Source organism: Etheostoma spectabile, chromosome 10 (assembly GCF_008692095.1).
Source record: "Etheostoma spectabile isolate EspeVRDwgs_2016 chromosome 10, UIUC_Espe_1.0, whole genome shotgun sequence".
In the NCBI taxonomy this organism is placed as follows: Eukaryota; Metazoa; Chordata; class Actinopteri; order Perciformes; family Percidae; genus Etheostoma; species Etheostoma spectabile.
This window is the reverse complement of record NC_045742.1, coordinates 7,689,589-7,701,230: the sequence shown is the minus strand read 5'-3', so window position 1 is coordinate 7,701,230 and position 11,642 is coordinate 7,689,589. Positions and strand designations below refer to the sequence as shown.

Genomic DNA, 11,642 nt, shown 5'->3' with positions numbered 1-11,642 from the left:
CTGGGGGATGGAAATAAAAGGGCAGATGAAAATGTCAACAATCAAGAGCAAACTCCCTCATCCATTTAAGGCTTTTGGTTTCATGGATACAAATATTCTGGAGAGCATTATCAGTATGGAATCACAGCATGGTTTGGCAACTTAACACTGCAGCTTAAAAGCAGGCTGGTTAGCACACTCAAGACAGCTAGCAGGGTTAACAGGGAGGAAAGAGTTCAAGCCCATACAGAGCCTGTACTGTTAGGACAACTAACTACTATAAGCTGTTAGAAAACAAGCCGAAAGAATCACTGCAAATCCTCTAAACCCTCTCTTTCTTGAATATGAACTTCTGCCATACTTCTGACAGATTCTGTGTGCCGTGATGTAAAACAGACTAAATTTATTGTTTATCCCAATGTCCATCTGCTGCATATCTCCAATTGTCAATCATAGCACAGCAGAGCAGTGGTACAATAAATACACCAACACTTTTGCAGTTTGCACTTTAATTATTACAGATCATTATCATTCTTGTGTTTGTGCTGTCATGTGATGTGTGTTCTAGGATGTTTTTTTGATCTTATGTTTATGTTGATTTTAGAATATTTGTTCTGGTACATGTTTGTTGTGAACCATAGATTATAGTACTACCAATAAACTATCAAATTGGAGTGCTGTCAAGTAGCTTTATTTATATCACATAGAGACAAATAACCATTCACGCTTGTATGCAACTCCATTATCTATCTTATTATTTGCATAACCTATTTTTCAAACTCAGCATTATGCTTTTGGACATAAAATATAATGTATTGGCGAGTTCTGCATTTTTTACTCTCATTGTTATTAACAAGAAAGAGTTTCTCAGTATCGCCCACTTTTCTCATTGTTTGACATGTGTGTGCTATATCCAAACACACATCAATAGGAAGCTTATCAGTTGGTGCCGGGAGCACTGTCTTGTTATAAAAGCTGTTTTTTTTGTTTTCTTTAAAGCTGATGGAATACAGTATGCTGAGCAACTGTGCTTTGTGAGTTTTGCATTTTACACCCACACTGCAACAAATCACAGTCACTCTGTGGGCGACGTACCGCTGCCTTTTGAAGAAATGCTACTCAAGGAATTGTAGAACGATGAACATAAATGAACAGTAAATGACAGAGGGAGGGCAGGGTTTCACCGCCCTAGCACTGTTACCGCTGGCACCGTGTGACAAACCTCAGGAGAAAGTGTGTGTGTGTGTGTGTCTATATCGGGCTATACATCATATTTGCATCAATCAAAATAGAATAAAGGTCAGCAATGCTAGCAGCACTTTGAAGCTGTACCATCATGCTGACATTTTCTCAATGACCACGCTAACATGCTAACGTTTAAAAGATGTTTATCATGTTCGCTATCTTAGTTTTGCAGGTTAGCATGATTACATTTGCTACATACCATAAAGCACAACTGAGGCTGATAATTATTTTTGCAGGTATTTTGTAAGTCAAAGTATTGGACAAACTAAAGAGTGTGACCTGATCATGGTGCTAGATCAGTAGTCTCAGAAGGTCAGTGGTACAAAGGTTATGCCAATTATCCTCTAGATTACGAGTTTTTGAACCAGGTTTCATGGCAATCCATCCGATAAAGGAAAAGTCATGGAATCACCTAAGTAATTAGTTTATCTTCAAGCAGGCTTCAATTCAATATTTTCAATCTATGTAACAGTTGTTGAGATATTTCAGTCGGAAGTGGTGGGACGTCAGGGACAGTCCGCTTGCATGGCTAAATAATACAATAAATAAGGATGCATGTACTGAGATCCATGGATGGAAGTTAAAATTCATGCATTCGCTAAAAGCAGATGTCAACTCAATGCTAAGGATGTGGAAGACACACGTGCTATAAACGTTGGAGAATCTTTGTATTTGTATGTAGCCCTGAACTGAATGATTCATGTATCTTACAAATGTTAAGAGTGTAGGAATTCAAACTGCAGTGATAAAATAATTAGGTTATTATGTATATCTCCAATACAGAACTATGTATTCAATGAGTTAATTTTCCAAGAGCCTTTTTTATGAAAAAGAAGAAACCCTTCCTGCACACCACACAAGAGTCTGATTAGTGATGGGATGGTGTAATTATTGTCATTATCGCTGTGATTTTTATTATAATTATTTTATATATCATCAGCAAGGGCATTTTGTTTTAGGTTTCATGATGGGATTTCTAACCACACCATTTCCACCATCATGGTAATACATAGTATACATGCATACACGTAGCAGAGGCTTTATGTATTCATGAAATGGCTGGCTCATACAGATGAAAGATAGACTCAAGTTGCATTTACTGTAAAGCACTAGGGTTTTAGGAAAGTTCATGGCCAGTTGGAAAATCAATGTAGAGGAGTCGTCTTTTGGACACAAATATTGTTTAAATATAGGCTTAATTATAGCTGCTCCGTAGCAATGGTCAGGTCAGAGCATTTTTAAGCTTGCAGGGATGGTGTCCAAAGCACAATGGCTGAATTTGTATAAGATGTGACATTGTTACCCTTGAGCTGTGAGCTTTTAATTGCTCCAGTTTTTTTGGCTATATATTTTATTGAATCAGCCTGGTTTGACTCAATAACATGACTTTCCTAAACTGGAAATGGGCTGAATGTAGACACGTTGTTAAGCATATTTGGTGATATGAGTAGCAAAGCCATGTTAACGTGCTTACGTAATTACATCATGTTAGAACGTGTGTCAGCGTACACAGGAAAATGCTATTGAGAGCATGTGCGCTGAATAAACGGTCAATTCCCGGACCAAAGAGACAACGGCGGTCTGTCATTTTTCTCCCGTAAATATAGGCGCTGTTGGTGTTAGCTAACCACTTTCTTGACTGTTGTATCGATAGACTGCGGCAGGAATGTCTAACGCTACACACATAAAAAATATGCAGGGCAGTTGTCCACAGCACAATGCCTGATTAGATATGTGTATGATCGTCTTGCAACACCAGGGGCTCAAACTCTGAACCATTGAGAACGCAGGCAGGGTCTGAGCTCAGGAATCTTTTATCTGGGTGATGTCACAAGTGGCATCGCAACAGACAAGGAGCAGGCTTGCGTGAAAATGCAAAATTTAAAGCTACAGTTAAAAAAATTAAAAAATAAATACTCGCAAATCACAGTGTAAAGAGGATATGAAAGTTGGATTGTCAGTTACAAAAAGTTACAAAACAGTTATGGGGAGGAGGTGGGTGGTCCAAAATTCAATGTTGTACATTTGGTTTTCTGGGACTCACCCACAAACTTAAAGTCCTTGATACATAGGAGATACATTCATCAAATATGAATGGACATTAAAATACAAGTTTAAATGCAACAAAAGCAGTCAGTATTACATTTGATTAATGGATGATTCTAAACTCTAATCTTGTCAATAATTGCTAATAGTATGTGCAAAGCCAATGACAAAATATTTGTTAATGTGTTGTTAAATATCAAGTTTCCACCAGACCTGCCTTGTTCATGGACTGTCAATCACCACTAAAACCACACCTCTTTCCAAGCTAACTAACTTCAGGCCCGTGACACTCTTTTTTCCTTCCAAACAAACCAGGCAGAACAACTCATCAGATGTTCAGTGAATCAACACCATCTACCAATTAGCCATCTTAAAGGAACAGAGTGATCATCTCTTCATCTCAAATACAGCTACAGAGTGATCCATGTATCACAAAGGAGCATGGAGCGAGAGGAAAAAACTGTACTGTCTGACAGAGTGGAACATTTCACCGGAACTACCTCAAATTATACTTAATAACAAATATCTGGATTTGAAGGACAAATTCTGGGTTGTAATCTCTGTTTGTCTGTCTTATTTTCTTTTCCCAGGAGATAATAACGGATGGCCTCATCTTTTCGACAAGTATTTTGGAATGCCCAACTATAACACTGGGACCAAGTCAAATGTATGCTGTAAGTACTCGTATTCTATTTCTAAACTGCATTATAAAAACATTTTTGGGATGATTTGTGCTGATACATAAAACCTTTTTTTACTACTCTTGAAAATAACTTATTAGTGTCATTGCGTTGGTAGTGGTATAATTGTCCTTGATTTTCCACTTTGCTTTTATTGTCATCACTGCTGTGTTAAAGGATTTCCTTTTCAAAGGAACTCGGAGGCAGTGAAATACACTTCACAAACCAACATACCAACCAGTCACCAGCTGCATAAACATATGAGGGTGTTAATAGTGACAGTTTTTTGCCTGAGTGGGGTGAGGTCTGGGGGCAAAAGCTTGAACTTCTGGATGCATTAGGACCTTCCCATGAAGCTTCTCCCTGACAGATAAGAAGAAGCAACAAAATGCAACCAACTAAATATATGAAGGCTTCAATACTAATCATTCTAGATGTGGGTGTCTTAATGGCAAGAATCAAACTGGCATCCAACAGGGTAAACTTTTAATTTCCGAGAAATGACAAAAACAAAGTCAGTGTAATAAGGACTTCTTTTTTTTTTTACACCTTCTATCACTTAGAAACAATTGACGTGTACAAACTTTCAGTTTGTATTCATTCTAGCAGCCCAGTTTTTTTACCGCACCTGCTGCCGCAAAGATCTTTTTACCACACCGGCTGTCGTAAAGATCTTTCTAGCGCAAGCCGACTAGCATGTATTACCCACCCTATGACTGAGATAGTGTTACCAGGACAACATATATACTGAACAAAATTATAAATGCAACAATATTGTTTTTCCCCCATTTGCCATGAACTCAAATATCTAAGACCTTTTCTACATACACAAAAGGCCTATTTGTCTCAAATATTGTTCACAAATCTGTCTAAATCTGTGTGCAGAAGAGAGAGAGAGAGAGAGAGAGAGAAAAATACATTACATTCTTCATTAAAAAGCCAAATGAGAAAAGATTGAGATCCATGGACTCTTCCCCTCTAGAAAAATGCCTTTTAAATTACTTTTTTCGGCAAATGGATTTATACTCAACACAATTTTGTATCAACACATTTTTTTACTAAACTTTTGCATATTAACAAATCCCTTTTATGTACTTTTTCCCATTAACACAATCAGTGGTGGAATGTAACTAAGTACATTTACTCAAGTACTGTAATTTTACAAATTTTAGGTTCTTGAGTCTTTTCTTTTCTTGCCACTTTCTACTTCTACTCCACTACATTTCAGAGAGAAATATGGTACTTTTTACTCAACTACATTAATCTGACATCTTTAATTACTAGTTACTTTACAAATTAAGATTTTTGCACACAAAACACATGTAGTTCATAAAATACAATGTTTTATAATAAATTAAACTACCCAACAATATAACGGCCTACAGGTCAAGCTGAAATGATTAGCCAATTAAAGAATTCACACAACTGTTTTGATCAATTCCGGTTTTTTAAAATGTGAGTTTTCTACATTAAGTACTTTTTTTTTTTAATGCTTCAAGTATATTTTCCTGAAGATACTTACTGTACATACTGTTACTTGAGTAGCATTTTCAATGTGGGACTTTTACTTGTAACAGAGTATTTTTATAGTGTGGTATTAATACTTTTACTTAAGTTAAAGATGTGAATACTTGTTCCACCACTGAACACAATTAAGTCTTGCTTAGAAAGTTAAATGCAGTTAAGTAACAATCAATTAACTGTCTGTTAATGCTCCTTGTCAGGTAATTTCTATTAGATACATTTCATTTGACAGCTGTAAATTTAATTGGCCTTTGGTTTGTCAGAATTAATCTTTGTAAAGTTGAATAATGTGTGCATGGCCTAATTGTTTACATGATTGCACATTTCATTTGCCATCTGGAAATTAAATAACAAAGTCCCAAACATGGAAACTCAAACAACTTAGAGGACATTAAATTGGAACATTTTTTTTTAGTCATGACCTTGATTTCGCCATTTTATGAATTTTGTGTAATTTTGTGCTCTCGGTTAAAAACACTCTTCTGAATTCAGCTTACGTTTCTAGACTCTCCCACTACTGTAACAGTATGCCTAATTAAGTCACCCTGCATTCACTGAGAATCCAATCCATCTTTTGAATGTGCATGATAAAGGAAGACCTTTTTTCTTCTACAGTATGAGCATTGTATACACTATATTATTGAGCTTACAGTGTGTCGCAATAGCCAGTTTACAGAGCCAGGGATCAATCTGTCACAGCAGTCTCTTCCCCTGCTCCCCAAATTGCAGTGCACAAGACTCCTGCATTGATCCTTGCAGGTGTTGACGCAGGTGCTGAGGTCACATGCTGTTCCTTTCTTCTTCTTGTTTCTTAAAATATAGATGAAGGTGGTCTGTGTGACTGTGGAAGATTGTCAATCTCAGCGCACCAGTCTGAAATTTGTATACTTGCATTAATAAGGCATTGGGGTGGGAATAATCCCATCTGCCATAGTCTGAATGTTAAAGGACTGTGGGGAGTAGCTAATTAAAACCAGCAGAAGTTACTTGCTAGATCATGATATAATTCATCGGGAGTCACGTGATGACAGAGATAGCGGCTTAAGGTGTAGCTCCTGGCCCAAATTTGTCAAATAGTTGTTTTAAATGGTTCCAACTTTGATATTTTACCACTTTGTGCTCGTTAGAGTTACATGAAGCAGAATGGCAAATAAGAACAAAGTCCAATGCGGCAATACAGACGCCATTGCAGAGGCATTGCTGGAGAAACAGAAAAGCTACCTCGAGCCACACTTTTTTCAGATCCTGTCTCAGATTCAACAGATGGGCCTCAAAAGCGACAATAAGCTAACTGCTGTCCATGCCCAGCTAGCATCTCGGACTGCAAGCCTTGGCTCCATCAGATTGGATGTGAACAACTTAAAAACCGCCGTGGAAAGCAATGCAAGTATTCTTGACAGCCATGGCGACACGTTTCGGGAGCTTGAGGTGAAGCTAGCAGACATGGAGGACAGAAACCAGAGATGCAACATCTGCATTATTGGGCTGAAAGAGGGGCTAGAAGGTGCTAATGCTGTCCAGTATCTCTCACGCTCACTGCCTACGTGGTTCCCAAATCTAGCAGATGTTCAGATAGAGATTATGAGAGCTCACCGAATTTACAGTGATAGCCCAAAGAAGAACATAACTACTAATCACACGTCCAGATCTTTGCAGAAATTAAGTCCGCTCTGTAGAAGACCCCAGGATATTGTGGGACACGATTAAAGCTTTTAGTAGGAGCGATATCATACTTTTATGCTCTAATGCGCGCAAAGCTACGTCACTGAAGATGCAAAACCTTGAAGTTGAGTTCAGCAGATTAGACTCACTGTTACAAACAAATTTTACTGACCGGATAGAACAATCATTAGTCAAGAAAGAAATAAACAACATTCTGAAACAGGAATCTGAATTCCTCATCCATAGAGCAAGACAGCGCTATTACTTTCATGGTGCTAGACCCAGTCACCTTCTCGCTATGAGATTAAGATCCAGTGAATTTTTTGCAGAGATCCCCCCCTGTTAAATCTTCAGATGGCAATATTAGAACTAACTGTTGAAATAAATAAATCCTTCCAGACATTTTATTCCAATCTGTATGAATCTGTCATCCGAGAGGAGCTCGGAGTAGAGCCGCTGCTCCTTTGCATCAAAAGGAGTCAGTTGAGGTGGTTCGGACATCTGGTAAGGATGCCTCCTGGGCGCCGCCCTAGGGAGGTGTTCCAGGCACGTCCAGCTGGGAGGAGGCCTCGGGGAAGACCCAGGACAAGGTGGAGAGATTATATCCCCAACCTGGCCTGGGAATGCCTCGGGATCCCCCAGTCAGAGCTGGTTGATGTGGTTCGGGAGAGGGAAGTTTGGGGTCCCCTACTGGAGCTGCTGCCCCCGCAACCCAATACCGGATAAGCGGTCGAAGATGGATGGATGGATGGATGGATGAATCTAACGTTACGTTGGATAAATCCCACTGTGAAAGCTTGATTCTCCTCAGTTATCAGCAGAGGCTAGGCTTTATCAGTTCTTGGTGGTATCTGGCTGCTCTGCCCTTCCTATTGAGAGGCTCTTGACACGTGATTGCCAAATTTAAGAAATATCTCGCAGTCCAGACCATATGCAGATTCACTACAATTTCATTCATAGGACATATCTCACGCCCGTGAAAATGCATCACATGAAAATAATTAACAGCCCTTTATGCACTTTCTGCCCAATTAAAGCACAAGGCACATATCTACACATGTTCTGGGAGTGCTTTTCTGGTCAGTTCTGGAACAGTATTGCATCCAAAATCTACGCCTTGTTTAATGTTACTGTGCCTGTTACTGTTAAGGTCTTGATTATGAATGACCTGTCAGCCTTTCAGCTCTCTGGAACTCAGAAACTTGCTGGGTTTGCTGCAAAAAGGATGATCGTGACCCGTTGGAAAACGCCACACAATCTGTCTATCCGCGCGTGGACTCTTTCCTACCTGGATGTGGTCCATTTGAAACTGTCCAGGACATGGACAAACGTGCCCCGGGAAGACTCTGGACAAGTGGTGGTGCATTGCTGACTCCGTGAGATCCGGGTTGTTTCTGCGTGTGTTGTTTTGTTGGCCCTGCGACGCGTTCTTGTTTCAGTTTATTTCTTAATTATGTAAAAAATGATTTCTTGAATTATAATCATTGACTTAGCATCATCTCCATCTTTAATACAAATCTGAAAAACCTGTTACTTGATTGTAGTACCAATCTAGCAAGAGGTGTATGCAAATGGCAGTACACCATGGGCAGGTCACTTGGTCATTCCGATGTGGGCCTCAAAACATTTGTATTAGATGGAGATTTCTGAAAGAAAAATTGATTTCATGCAGGAAAGCTTGTGGCTTTCACTTTGTTGTTTTTCACGAGTCTCCAGTTCCAAAAGCAACATCCAGACCTCTGTGAAAACTGGACTTACTGTAGATTTTGAAAGAGTTTTTTTAGGATTATAGGGCTTTTCCCTTTATTTTTTGTTAGTGACATTGCATAGACAGGAATGGTGGGACAGAGAGATAGGGAATGACACGCAGCAAAGGGCCGCAGGTCCAATTCGAACCCAGGCCACTGCAAAGGACTCAACCTACATGGGACGCACGCTTTACTGGGTGAGCTAGAGGTCGCCCCATAACCTATTTTAATGGCATTTATTGACATTTTTGTGGACAGATTTATGGGCAATAGACCTTACAAAGGGAAATCCTCTACAAACATTTAACTATATTGGTTAAAATTGGTTTGTCTACCCGAAAAAACTTGTATGTTATCTATATAGGAGTGGCTGTGGCTTGCGGTCCCCTGCCAGACATTTACATTTATATGTACTGGCCTAGTCCAGGTTTTCCTTCAGAGAAAACATCGTCAAAGTTGATTTGGAGGGGCCTTTCACTTGCACTTAGTCTGGCTTACTTGGACCAGTGTGGATGACCAGACCCAGAGCATGTGTCCTTAACACAAACCTCCTCCACAACAAACATGTTGCTATTCATGGAGGGGATTTCTAAGGGATGTTTTCCTAAATTCCTTTTTTTCCTTACACTAAAAGAACAGTACTGTAAAATGCAGTTGTGGGCCTCAGCAGAGACCTCTGCACTCACTTTTTGTCTCTTGTCTTCTTTTAAAAGATTATTTTTGGGGCTTTTCCATCTCCAATCTCAGCCAAGCGAGAAAGGGGGAAGACATGCAGGAAACCATCACGACCACGTCGGACTCGAAACCTGGACCTCTGCCCCGGGGCACAAACCTCCGAGCACATACCACCCACTCTACCACCGAGCCAACCCAGCCACTCTTAGCTTCTTTTAATGTCAAGCTTACATAAAATTTATTTTTACATTCCTGTGTTTATACCTGAAAGAATTTTTTTAAGTAAAATGTTCTTGTCAGATAACATACTGCAGAGGTGTAATTTCATGGCAGTATGATTTACAAACACATGTTCCTATTTTCTAACCTTGATATGCTTTCCCTACCTTGATGTTATTTTATGCAAAGCTGAAATAGATATGTAACATGGCATCCCAATGCGTATCAACTACTGTTTATGAAATACATTTTTCAGCCCAGCAACATTGAATTCTGATGTTGTATTTGTATTACCATGCTGCTATTTTCCGTGCTATGTTTTTTCTTTCCCAAAGCGGCAGAGATGTCCAACAACATGGCAGCACAATGTTTGCAACTATGAAACCTAAAGAGCAAGATTATACAGAATTTTAAATTATTCAAATTGACCCAGCATTATTATGTAGTTACAAGGACTTCCACTTTTCTATTATTTCCAGGATCATACTGTATTGAGTGATGATGTTGTAGCTTTTGTGTGTTCCAGCATTACAATAAAAATGTTAGAGTTAAAGGTGTTATTTGATCATTGGCAAGATGAATATATCTTTAAATTGGGTCACTTATTTAGTAGAAATGTGAAATTATTTTAAAAATTGGTGGTACACATTTAAAATATATAAAAACGTCATTATATAAAAAAACGACATACAGAACCGGCTACATTTAGTGCATGCACAAAATAGGCTCCCTAAAGTTCAGCCAATCCATTGGTAGCATTAGTGCTTGGTGGGCTGTAAACACAGTATAAACACTGCTGTGAATTTGCGTGGACTGTGGAATGGTCGGCATTTAACAGTCACAAACTTCACCAGCGGTTAGCAGTAGTTGGATAAAAGCACTCCATTTCTGCACCAGTCCGTGTCCGCTTTAACACAGCCCACCCCCGCGAGTCTTACTCGACAGAGCAGCATCTGCTCGGAAGGCTAGCAGGCCCGGTAGCTAGATAAGGCAGTCCGGTTGTTCAGCCATGTTTTCACAAAAACAAAAACACAGCAGTCTCTAAACTCGCGTTGGGAGTTTTGTTGAAGTTGGATGTAGTCCAGTATTTTGTCTAATGATCGGACACACAAGCAGGATGGATCAGACAGGTGGCCGGCTAGCGTTAGCTTTCCATCGGACGACACCACTGGCTGAGGTGCTAGCAGGCGAAGCTTGCGTAGTGTGTTGAGTATCCCGTCTTTAATAAAGTTTACTGCATATTCCATTATCTGTACCTATGTATCCCAGTGGTACACGTGTGGTAGTTTGGATGCACATAACTGTTGTAAAGGTTTGCTGCTGAAAAGAGATAGCTGTAGCTTAGCTCCAAGATGGCTGACAGTCGACTTGCTTCGGCTCGCTTCGGGTAAAGAGTCCAATCCCCTATGGGTGGGTTGAAGACATGCAAATGGCTGGCTTGTAGTCCACAGCCGCTGGGCAAAAATGCCTCGGATGATATGGCATCATCGGAGGCTTTTTTCAAGACACACAATAGAGAGATCTCTCGTCTCATCGGGGAAGTGAGGGCAGGAAGCACAAAAATTCAAAAATACTACTGGGTTTCTACTGATACAAAGCTTAATGCTAACTGGTGAAGTAACCCTTTAGGGATTATGTCCACTATAGATGCCCATGAAAGTAGTGCCTAAATGGCATACTTTATTTTCATACACTCATTCAGATTAAGTGTAGCAAAGCAGTACCCACATCAGTAGATACACAATGCAGAACTCTAGATACATTCTCATTCTTTGTTATCTCTAATCACCAAAAGTAAATGTTTTTTGTGTTCAAAGCATCCTGTCCTAAATCCTAAAAGTTAAGCTGTTTTTTGGGGAAATGT

The 11,642-nt window shown here is 39.5% G+C and overlaps 1 protein-coding gene across 1 annotated transcript in view; it reads left to right on the top strand.

Annotated features, from left to right (window-relative positions):
- rxfp1 (relaxin family peptide receptor 1) overlaps positions 1-11,642 on the top strand; it is a 57,233-nt gene that overhangs the window by 22,495 nt on the left and 23,096 nt on the right. Inside the window, exon 3 of the mRNA XM_032527689.1 lies at positions 3,861-3,944. Within this exon, the coding sequence (XP_032383580.1) occupies positions 3,861-3,944 (84 nt within the window). The remainder of the gene's footprint in view (positions 1-3,860; positions 3,945-11,642) is intronic.